Below are 12,491 nucleotides of genomic sequence, written 5' to 3' on the forward strand. Positions count from 1 at the left end.
CTACACAAGGCTGGAATGGGCTACAAGACCATCGCCAAGCAGCTTAGTGAGAAGGTGACAACAGTTGGTGCGATTATTCGCAAATGGAAAAAACACAAAATAACTGTCAATCTCCCTCGGCCTGGGGCTCCATGCAAGATCTCACCTCGTGGAGTTGCAATGATCATGAGAACGGTGAGGAATCAGCCCAGAACTACACGGGAGGATCTTGTCAATGATCTCAAGGCAGCTGGGACCATAGTCACCAAGAAAACAATTGGTAACACACTACGCCGTGAAGGACTGAAATCCTGCAGTGCCCGCAAATTCCCCCTGCTCAAGAAAGCACATATACAGGGCCGTCTGAAGTTTGCCAATGAACATCTGAATGATTCAGAGGAGAACTGGGTGAAAGTGTTGTGGTCAGATGAGACCAAAATGGAGCTCTTTGGCATCAACTCAACTCGCCGTGTTTGGAGGAGGAGGAATGCTGCCTATGACCCCAAGAACACCATCCCCACCGTCAAACATGGAGGTGGAAACATTATGCTTTGGGGGTGTTTTTCTGCTAAGGGGACAGGACAACTTCACCGCATCAAAGGGACGATGGACGGCGCCATGTACCGTCAAATCTTGGGTGAGAACCTCCTTCCCTCAGCCAGTGCATTGAAAATGGGTCGTGGATGGGTATTCCAGCATGACAATGACCCAAAACACACGGCCAAGGCAACAAAGGAGTGGCCTAGCCAGTCTCCAGACCTTAATCCCATAGAAAATCTGTGGAGGGAGCTGAAGGTTTGAGTTGCCAAACGTCAGGCTCGAAACCTTAATGACTTGGAGAAGATCTGCAAAGAGGAGTGGGACAAAATCCCTCCTGAGATGTGTGCAAACCTGGTGGCAAACTACAAGAAACGTCTGACCTCTGTGATTGCCAACAAGGGTTTTGCCACCAAGTACTAAGTCATGTTTTGTAGAGGGGTCAAATACTTATTTCCCTCATTAAAATGCAAATCAATTTATAACATTTTAGACATGCGTTTTTCTGGGTTTTTGTGTTGTTATTCTGTCTCTCACTGTTCAAATAAACCTACCATTAAAATGATAGACTGAAAATTGCTTTGTCAGTGGGCAAACGTACAAAATCAGCAGGGGATCAAATACTTTTTTCCCCTCACTGTACACTGCTCAAAAAAATAAAAGGGAACACTTAAACAACACAATGTAACTCCAAGTCAATCACACTTCTGTGAAATCAAACTGTCCACTTAGGAAGCAACACTGATTGACAATACATTTCACATGCTGTTGTGCAAATGGAATAGACAACAGGTGGAAATTATAGGCAATTAGCAAGACACCCCCAATAAAGAAGTGGTTCTGCAGGTGGTGACCACAGACCACTTCTCAGTTACTATGCTTCCTGGCTGATGTTTTGGTCACTTTTGAATGCTGGCGGTGCTTTCACTCTAGTGGTAGCATGAGACGGAGTCTACAACCCACACAAGTGGCTCAGGTAGTGCAGCTCATCCAGGATGGCACATCAATGCGAGCTGTGGCAAGAAGGTTTGCTGTGTCTGTCAGCGTAGTGTCCAGAGCATGGAGGCGCTACCAGGAGACAGGCCAGTACATCAGGAGACTGTCTTTTTTATTTTTTTTACACAGCGCGGCAAGCACACACACACATGCATTATTTAGGACTCACTAACACCTCAAACGTCCCCAACTCTTTCATGTTCTCAAACGCCCATCCCCAAATGTATGATATTTATTGATCAGATGATCTTCTCAACAAAACCCTCTGAAAGTAAGGAAGTCTTGTGGCAACATCACATAACAGATGGCCACTCCAAGCAAGTCCCCAAGGGTGATGGAAAGAGAGACAGTGAGTGCGAGAAAGGATTTCCCCCTTTTAAATCAGTGCTGGGTTAGATATCCCAAAGAAAATGTTTTGCTTGGTCATCCCGAGGGACTGGACAGTGTGAACTTGGCCGAGTTGTCGTGGAAACAGCCAGCTGTTCTGTCCGTCCAACATGGTCATGTATCCATCGGCCCAGCCAGTAATGTGTGAGGGACGTGGGGATCTTGCACTGCAAATTCACTGTTGGTACGGTCTAAACTGCTGCGTTCATTCAGAATTATACTAGTATGGCCTAAAATATTGGTTAATGATTTGATTCAGGCAACAAATTCAAAATATGTGCATCCATAGTCTGAACTGCTGGGCTCATTCATGGTCTGCTATAGTACCATTGAGAGGGGAAAATAAGTGGATACGGCAGTCCCAGAGGACTCTGAGAACAGGCTCTGGAATGTGTGCCACACTCAAAGTACACAGCCCCAATCCACTAAATAGTTTTGTCACAAAAACAGATCAGTTATGAATCACAACTGAACTCCTCTGGAGAAGTTTGGCATGACTCGATGGAGAGTCGGTTCTTATTAGAGAAAGAGCAGATTAGAGGCACTTAGAACAGCAGGGAGGCCTCGTCTGGCTCAACACTGATGGGAGTAAAACCCCAGATGCACACGCACACACTGCTCACTAAGGCCTACTACCACTGGCAGGGACATAAGAGACGTACATACAGATAATTGCAAACAGCAACTGCATTGTCACAAACATCTATTGATTTCATAAAAACCCATTTAAAACCCATTCTGTCCAATTGCTTGAGTTCTAGTATTATGTTGAATAGGGTGCACAACATGCAGCTATGGTAGTGTAGCAGTGTACGATAACTAGTGAACAGTAGTTCACTGTGCATATCTGTTCGGCCTTCCTAGAAATTATACCTCTCAGTGGAGAGAAGGCGAGAGAGAGAGAGAACGCGCGAGAGAGAGAGAGCTCTTCTCATAACAGGCCTATTACGAGGAAGCCATGTTTGAGGGCTTTCCTGGAAATGCCTTTGAGGGATCCAATCATCCGTGTAATTGTGGACAGCCAATGAGGCAGCAAGCCCCTCCTTGAAGGGAAACAGGACCCCATTAAACCCTGTGCTTAGAGTTAGTGGTCCTCTGAATACTTTTAAAAAAATACATCCTTCCTTCCTTCCTTCTTCCTCCCTTCCTAGATTTTTATGTGTCACGATCAGGCTACTTCAAGGGAGTCAAGGAAGGAACGATGTATTCCTGAAGTATTACAGGACTGTGGATTGAATGAGGAGCACTGTCTGATCCACACCACATTCATTCAGTTTCCAAATCATTGATTATGCAGTACTCATAGTTAGGGACCAGGTAAATGCCTAGGCTAAAAGGTCCAGACCAAGTTACCACAACAGGTTATAAAAAATAAATAAAAACGTCCGGCTCTAGTTAAACAGTAGTAACACAACATCCAGTAGTTCCTGCCTTCAGAGTAAACTACTACCTGAAAGCATCATGGCTATTACAGTGCTGTAGCTGCAGGATCTACACATACTGGAATTGGAACCACATGCTGCTAATCAGATTGGTCCAGGTTTAATGGATGTCACATGAGCGACTTCCTCCTGTGTGTGTGTGTGTGGCCATTGACCAGAGTTTTAATCCTATGTTGACTAATTTGCATACATACACACTCACCAACAGTTTCCAGAGAACTGTGGGCCTTCAGGCTGTTTTGGAAATGCTTGTGTGATGACGGCATGTCACAGGGGACATATTTCACCCTTAATTGGGGACTTGAGGCTTTCTCCCTTGAAAAACATCTATTTCCTCCTCAGAGTAGATTGAGCAGTGCTCCTCTAGAGCAACAGTTCCCATGAGAAACAGAGAGCTCCAAATGCATCTTTCTGTGTGAGTGAATGAGGGGGAGATAATGTGTGTGTGTGAGTATATGTAAGCGTATGTGTGTTTGAGTACGTGTGTGTGTGTGTGTGTGTGTGTGTGTCAGTATACAACAGAGTGTACAAAACATTAGGAACACCTTTCCATGACACAGAAGGTGTTCCTAATGTTTTGTACACTCAGTGTATGTAAGCGTATGTGTTTTTGAGTACATGTGACCGTGTGTGTGTGTGCGCACAGTGTATTTTTTGCGCACGTGCGTGTTGTTCCTTAGCCAGTGTTCCTGAGGAGACAGCATTTCTGTACACCTATAGAACACCTTATACGGATTAGAGCTGCCATAGGCCTCAATGCATCTGTCCCATATATCAGAAAGAGGGTGAGAGAGAAAGAGAGAGACCATACCTATATACACGTGGATGTGATTGCAGACCTACGATGTCATCTCTCAGTCAGGTTATCATGCTCGGCGGCTAGCACCAACGTGTGGCTCCACACACACAGCACTGTCCTTATTGTACACTAATGTGAGTGCTGCCAAGTAACTGGTTAGAACTGAGATGGTGTGTGAGGTCCCTCGTCTATCTTTCTATCTCTTCCTCTGTCCTTCCCTTCAGCCTCTGGCATGGCTGCAACATGACCTCATCTGGAATGGGCTGATATCCAACACACATAAATATATGTTTGAACACAGAGTTCAAAAAGTAGCAAACATGACAAACACACATTTTTCAAAATGCGTTCACACACACACACAACATACACTAGAGGCTGTCAGAGCCCCGTATAAGGTCTTGTGATGATGTAATGTGCTGTTGGGCTGTGCTGTCTGGCTGGGAGTGTGTGGAGAACACTTCTCATAATGTTAGTTTTCTGCCTGGAATGCCCACATTGCTAGGAACGCCTGGAAGGAGAGATGGGTGAGCGGAGGGAATAGGATTTGATCCGAGACTTTACGGACGTACAGATCAGGTAGGAACAAACCCAGATGAACTAAGGAAAACGCTATAGAAGTCCCTTTAGTGTGTATGAGTGGGTGAAATGGTTTAGCCTACTTTTAGGTTCTGCAAATTACTCCTAAAATTGCAAGTAATTATTTAGCTATACAGGGATGGATTTAGGTCTGCTCTTATTAGCCTACACATAGCCTAAAGTTATGACACAAAATAATGATAAAATGCTAAATTAGGCTTAAAGTATTTGGCAAACACTCAAATTAAATTGCACCCATAAGTCTATTTGGATAACGTGCCTCAACAACATTTATTGATTTATCAGAGAAGTCTAGAAAAGAATACATCCTTCAGTTAGCCTAACATCTAAAAGCAGGTAAAGGTAACAGTAATAAGGCTGCCAAATCATGATCAAATATTCCTCTTAATTTATATTACTAGAAATTATAGGCTACATTAGCCTACATATTCACACACAGACACACAAAATGTTGAGTATGGTTACTATTACTAATCACATTTACGGGTAGAACAATGAGCTAATCCCAAACTCAGTTCACATTTCCCACAACGCTCCAGGCATGGATTTTACAGCACTCTGAACCATGTTGCTGATAAATCAGTTGGGAATTTTCAGTGAGAAGATGTGCCAAGTTGAAACTTATTAAGTGAAATAGCACTATTTGAACACAGCATTCAGTTTTTCAATGAAGGAATGCTGTAAGCATGCAAAATGCAGGGTCAACTTTATGACCAGTTTGTCCAGAATTGGGATTAGGCTGTGTTTTGGGCCTGTGTGTGTGTAAGAAAATTCCCATTGAGTACTGACAGTCATCAAGCTCAATGCAAGACCTTACATCATTGAGTGTTTTTGATGTTTTCTGTAACTCGGCACGCTAGCCCTGCCCTACAGAAACCCTATAGGCATCAGTCACTAGGCTATAAATTGGAACACATCTTTACAACACAAACAATGAATATCAAATTAATGTCAAAATAATGTAAACTTACATCAGCTTTGTGCGTGCTAATGTCAGTGTGTGTTTTCCAACATGTTTATGCTGGTGTGTATGATGAAATCTGGAGGACTATGTAAATGTTGCCAGTCTGTAATTGCCTGTGGAACAAGGGGGAATTCCTATCAGAGTAGGTACACGGGCAGGAGGGCAGGAGGAGCCGCAGTAGGGAGGGTACTAAGGGGTAGAGGAACCCCTTTAATTAACCAACTGCTCCCTGACAAAGCACCATCTGTGATGCCAGTCAAACATCCTCGCAAAACACCAGAGGGACAGGGCCATGGAGACTGGAGGAAAAGGAGATGGACAACACGCGGTTCAGTACAGTACATGGAGGTGAAGGAACAGAGTTTGTTCCTAGAGAGAGCACGGAGGGCCAGGGAACAGGGAGGAAATTATGTCTCCGTCATGGACATGGTACATTTCCTGTCTGAACGTTTGCTCACCAGCTCAGCAGTGTACTGTAGTAGACAGAGGGAAGAGCGTGTGGGGGACTTCCACATTGGAAAACATTGCATTCAGATGAGAGGCAAATGCAGGCAGCCATTGCATATCTTGATTTGATTGAATGTAAAGGCTCGTAAACATTGAACAGAAGTCTAGTTGTTGTAGACTTTTAAATATATGTTAGCCTACATCACTAAGTTAAACCACACCTTTCAATATAAATTACATTTTCTTTGTCTCCCTCTTCTACAGGCTGAAGTTGCTGCTCATCCAGGAGAAAACCTACTGTGAAAGAAAGGAGGAGAAGAGCGAGATAGAGGTCTCTGCTTTAAAGGAAGAGCTGACTAAACTCAAGTATTTTGCATTGTTGGTCGTTGACGAGCAGCAGCGCCTGACAGATCAGCTTTCACAGCAGAGCAAACGTGTCCAGGAACTGACGGACATTGTCGACCACGCCCAACAGGAGCTAAACTCCACCCATTCCAGGGCAAAGGAGGGGGAGCTTAAAGTCATTCGCTTGGAAGCGGAGTTACTCGAACAAGCTTCTCACTTCCGCCTCAACCAGGAAGCCATGATGGCCAAACTGGCCAATGAGGACACCCAGAACCGACAGCTGCGGCAGCAGTTGGCCGCCCTCAGCCGACAGCTGGATGAGCTGGAGGGGACCAGGAGCACCCTCCAGAGGGCAGAGGAGGAACTGCAGGAGCTGAGGGACAGGCTAAGCCACAGGGGAGAAGGGTGTGCAACAACCCCTGGCTTGCTCTCAGAAGTGGAACAGCTGAGGAGGAGGGTGGTGGAGATGGAAGGAAAGGACGAGGAACTGATCCGCATGGGAGACCAATGCCGGGACCTGGACCGCAAACTGGGGAGGGAGTCCAGCCAGAGCCGAAGCCTGAAGGCCGAGGTGGACAAGTTGAATGATCGGATCAGTGAGCTGGACAGACTGGAGGAGGCTCTGGGAAAAAGCAAGCAGGAGTGCAGCGCTCTGAAGGGCAGCCTGGAGAAGGAGAGGGCCAGCACCAAGCAGCTGTCTGGAGAGCTGGATACCCTCAAGGTGCGGGTGATGGAACTGGAAGTCATCGAGGGCCAGCTGGAAAGATCAGAGGGGGCGTTGAGACTGGACTTTGCCAAGTTGAGAACACTCACAGTGGTGCTGGTTGAAGAGAGGAAGAACATGGCCGAGAGATTCAGGCAAACAGAGGAGAAACTCCAGGAGAAGAAGGATGGGAAACTGCAGGCTGAACGCGACAGCGTGTCGACAGCCACAGAGAAACTCATTGAGGAGAGCCGCAAGGTGCTGAGGTCTAAAGCAGAGCTGGAGGAGAGGATTCAGAGCGTTGTGAAAGAGCGGGACGAGCTGCGGGTGAGGCTGAGGGCAGAGGAGGATAGGAGCGGGGATCTGCAGAGCAAAGTTAGCGCCATGAAAAAGAGGATTCAGGTCCTGGAGGTCAAAGACGGGGAGTTCTGTCGAGAAGTCAAGAGCCCCCTGCTGGACAACACTAACCACTGCTACCAACAAGAAGAGAACAAAGTCAAAGAACTCACCCAGGAGGTAGACAGACTGAGCAGGAGACTCATGCAGAAGGGAGTGGTGGAGGGTGAGCTGATGAAGGCAGAGGAGGACTTTGAGTCCCTGGAGAGGAGGTGGTCCAAGGAGCAGGAGAGAGCCAGGGCCCTGACAGTGGAGCTGGAGGAGTCCAGGAAGGAACTCTCTAAGTACCAGCTGGCAGAGAAGGAGGTGAAAAACCAGGAGCACCTCCTCCTCAGGCGACTCCAGGAGGAGCAGGTCAAGTCTGTCCTCCTCAAAAGGGAGGTGGAGGCTCTCAAGGAGAAGGTCCAGTGGCTGATGGGAACAGAGGAGTCCATCTGTCACATGCAAATGGACAGCTCCACCCTGCAGAAGAGGCTGACCCAGCAGGAGGTCAGGAACAGGGAGCTGGCCAGGGAGATGGAGGGACTGACCCATGAGCTGGACAGGTACCGGCGATTCAGCAAGAGCCTCCGGCCCGGCATAACTGGCCGACGCTTCTCAGACCTCCACCTGTCCACCAAGGAGGTGCAGACAGAGCCCGCAGACACCCTGCCACCGGACTACAGGAGCCCGGCTCCGCTGGCGCTGAGCGGTAAACCGTATGAGGTGATCGATGGAGAGGACCCAAATCAAAACGAGGATCTTGTCCTTAACAAGTGCAACTCGCCTCTGTTAACAAGCATTGAAAGCTTGAACCACCAAAACAATAATGTGAGGCGATTCAGCATACTTTCACCCAATGGCAAGGACAATCAACATCCCATTAACAGCAAATTGTTAAAGGGTAACTTTGACCAGAAAGGAGATGTGAGGCTTGCACACACGCCAGGGCAGCCCTTACACATCAAGGTAACGCCAGACCATGGGCTCAACACGGCCACACTGGAGATCAGCAGCCCCACCGCCGACAATGCCACATCCTATACCAGCACCGCCGTCATCCCCACCAGTGGAGCCCCACCAAAACAGAGAATCACCATCATCCCAAACGCTGCAATCTCCCCAGTGGCCAGAACAAAGAGCTCCCCGCCCCCAGAGAGGTTTGGCAGCCCAGACAAAGCCCTCTCCCCTCTCACCATGACCCCCATCTCTGTAAAGTCCCCAGACTACTCCAGAACAGTGTCGCCTGACCACACCGGCTCTCCCATCCAAATGGTAACAGTCAGTACTGGATCGCTCGAATCCACTGAGGTCATAGGTCAAGCCATGTTCCATGTGAGCCCGGAGAGGCGGAACGGCTGGCAGCTCCAGAGGTCTAACAGCACTGGTCCCAGCGTCATCACCACAGAGGACAACAAGATCCACATCCATCTTGGGAGCCCATATATCCAGTCTATAAATGGTATAACCCAGAGCCAGTCTGGGGGACCGTACCACACCCCCGGACAGGAACCAATGACACCGGTACTGACCAATGGCTGCCACATCAAAGGCGGCAGTAAGATCACCAGTAGCATCACCATAACCCCTGCCAACACCCCTGTCGCACGACCCTCACAGATTACAGTAAGTGGCCCTTATGTTTGAAACGCCCACCTCCATCCAGTCTCTAGTGACCTAGATTCCCTTACTCAACCCGGAGTCCCTTTCACCACAAAAGCAACAGAGAATCAGCCCAAACCAGCCTGCCTGAACAGCCACATCATCATCATAATAAGTGTATTGTTACATTACTGTGTGCACGAGAAAGCACTTATCTAATCCTGTCTGGACTCACACCTGCACGGACTGTAAACGGTCACCTAAAGCCATTCAAGCCTACTACTTACAAATATAGCCTCCCACATTTCTGATATGTGCATTTAACAATTCACTATACTTTGTGTGCATTACATTTTTTAACCATTAAAAACAGTTTGGTTTCTTTTGTTGTTTCCCTGTTGTCCATTTACTAAAGGCTAATTCCTAATTAATATTTTGACTATAAATCTAAAATACCATGTTTTTTGATTAGGTTATATTCTTTCTGATGGGTCTCATTCACTGTAAAAGACTTTAAGAAATGGCAATGTTTACATGCGCACCAATATCCCATTATTATTCGGGATACTCAAGTATTCAGTTTTTGAGTTGACGCATCTAAAAAAACATCATATCCCCTTTACAATAATCAGAAAAGGCTTGTATCCCAGTTATGAGAAACCCGGATACATTTGTGGGTTTTACGCACCAGCCAAGCTTCTGGGAGAGTGCGATGGATCCCTTTTGATTAGTTATTAAACCCGGATAAGATGCCTGTGATATGCTGATCTTAGACGGGATACTGTGGCATGTAAACATATTATCCCGTTTACTGTTGTTTTTCGCGGTCTGCACAGGCTCAGTTTCGCATATCATGGATGTTGTGTGAGGATGTTGTCATCTGATTGTCAAACAAATGACTTCAAAAAGTAGGCTACCTGCGCAGTTCGATCCTCCAAAATAATTTATTTTGCTGATACTCCATACTGGACTTTATAGCCTACTGGCTACTTTCACCCCTAATTTAGACAAGTTTCTGCTAATAATTTCTGACATTTGGTAGGCCATATAATTTTTTAACATTTAAGTAATTTAGCAGACGCTCTTATCCAAAGCGACTTACTAATTGGTGCATTCAATTTAGGATAGCCAGTGGGACAACCACCACTGGGGGAGGGGGATGTAGAATGATTACTGTTATACTATTCCAGGTATTCCTTAAAAGAGGTAGGGTTTCAAGTGTCTCCGGAAGGGGGTCAGTGACTCCGCTGTCCTGGCATCGTGGGGGAGCTTGTTCCACCATTGGGGTGCCAGAGCAGCGAATAGCTTTGACTGGGCTGAGCGGGAACTGTGCTTCCATAGAGGTAGGGGGGCTAGCAGGCCAGAGGTGGATGAACGTAGTACCCTCGTTTAGGTGTAGGGTCTGATCAGAGCCTGAAGGTAAGGGAGGTGCCGTTCCCCTCACAGCTCCGTAGGCAAGCACCATGGTTTTGTAGTACAGGTCCCCTGTAGCTCAGTTGGTAGAACATGGCGCTTGCAACGCCAGGGTTGTGGGTTCGTTTCCCACAGGGGCCAGTATGAAAATGTATGCACTCACTAACTGTAAGTCGCTCTGGATAAGAGCGTCTGCTAAATGACTAAAATGTTAAATGTAAATGTAGTAGATGCGAGCTTCAACAGGAAGCCAGTGGAGTGTGCGGAGGAGCGGGGTGACATGAGAGAACTTGGGAAGGTTGAACACCAGACGGGCTGCAGCGTTCTGGATAAGTTGTAGGGGTTTAATGGCACAGGAAGGGAGCCCAGCCAACAGCGAGTTGCAGTAATCCAGACGGGAGATGACAAGTGCCTGGATTAGGACCTGTGCCGCTTTCTGTGTAAGGTAGGGTCGTACTCTGCGAATGTTGTAGAGCATGAACCTGCAGGATCGGGTCACCGCTTTGATGTTAGCGGCGAACGACAGGTTGTTGTCCAGGGTCACGCCAAGGTTCTTTGCACTCTGGGAGGAGGACACAATGGAGTTGTCAACCGTGATGGCGAGATCATGGAGCGGGCAGTCCTTCCCCGGGAGGAAGAGCAGCTCTGTCTTGCCGAGGTTCAGCTTGAGGTGGTGATCCGACATCCACACTGATATGTCTGCCAGACATGCAGAGATGCGATTCGCCACCTGGTTATCAGAAGGGGGAAAGGAGAAAATGTATTGTGTGTCGTCTGCGTGGCAATGATAGGAGAGACCATGTGAGGATATGACAGAGCCAAGTGACTTGGTGTATAGAGAGAATAGGAGAGGGCCTAGAACTGAGCCCTGGGGGACACCAGTGGTGAGAGCAAGTGGTACGGAGACAGATTCTCGCCACACCACCTGATAGGAGCGACCTGTCAGGTAGGACGCAATCCAAGAGTGAGTAGCGCCGGAGATGCCCAACTCGGAGAGGGTGGAGAGGAGGATCTGATGGTTCACAGTATCAAAGGCAGCAGATAGGTCTAGAAGGATAAGAGCAGAGGAGAGAGAGTTAGCTTTGGCAGTGCGGAGAGCCTCCGTGACACAGAGAAGAGCAGTCTCAGTTGAATGACCAGTCTTGAAACCTGACTGGTTTGGATCAAGAAGGTCATTCTGAGAGAGATAGCAGGATTGTTGGCTAGAGACGGCACGCTCAAGAGTTTGAGAGAAAAGAAAGAAGGGATACTGGTCTGTAGGTGTTGACATCGGAGGGATCGAGTGTAGGTTTTCTGAGGAGGGGTGCAACTCTCGCTCTCTTGAAGACGGAAGGGACATAGCCAGCGGTCAAGGATGAGTTGATGAGCGAGGTGAGGTAAGGAAGGTCTCCGGAAATGGTCTGGAGAAGAGAGGAGGGGATAGGGTCAAGCGGGCAGGTTGTTGGGCGGCCGGCTGTCACAAGTCGCAAGATTTCATCTGGAGAGAGAGGGGGGAAAGAAGTCAAAGCATAGGGTAGGGCAGTGTGAGCAGGACCAGCGGTGTCATTTGACTTAATAAATGAGGATCGGATGTCATCAACCTTCTTTTCAAAATGGTTGACGAAGTCATCCACAGAGAGGGAGGAGGAGGAGGAGGAGGATTCAGCAGGGAGGAGGTGGCAAAGAGCTTCCTAGGGTTAGAGGCTTGAAATGAAGAGTGGTAGAAAGTGGCTTTAGCAGCAGAAACAGAGGAATAAAATGTAGAGAGGAGGGAGTGAAAAGATGACAGGTCTGCAGGGAGTCTAGTTTTCCTAAATTTTCCGCTCCATTACCAACATTTGGTAGGCCATTGTTTGTCAACTATAGTTGGATACATGCAGCTTCCCTTCTGTCATAACTTGTTGCCCTCTGAGACTAAATAAC

General features: G+C 47.5%; 2 protein-coding genes across 2 annotated transcripts in view; one reads left to right on the forward strand and one right to left on the reverse strand.

The window, feature by feature from the left end:
• Positions 1–12,491, reverse strand: part of LOC311144153 (protein CMSS1-like) — a 60,040-nt gene that overhangs the window by 35,409 nt on the left and 12,140 nt on the right. The gene's annotated exons all lie outside the window — the stretch shown is intronic.
• LOC311144152 (filamin A-interacting protein 1-like) lies at positions 6,419–9,312 on the forward strand. The gene has a single exon (XM_084180147.1). The coding sequence runs from the start codon at positions 6,735–6,737 to the stop codon at positions 9,219–9,221; it is 2,487 nt and encodes an 828-aa protein (XP_084036273.1). The 5' UTR covers positions 6,419–6,734; the 3' UTR covers positions 9,222–9,312.

This window comes from Coregonus lavaretus (assembly GCF_964263955.1).
Source record: "Coregonus lavaretus genome assembly, chromosome: 16".
Lineage (NCBI taxonomy): Eukaryota > Metazoa > Chordata > Actinopteri > Salmoniformes > Salmonidae > Coregonus > Coregonus lavaretus.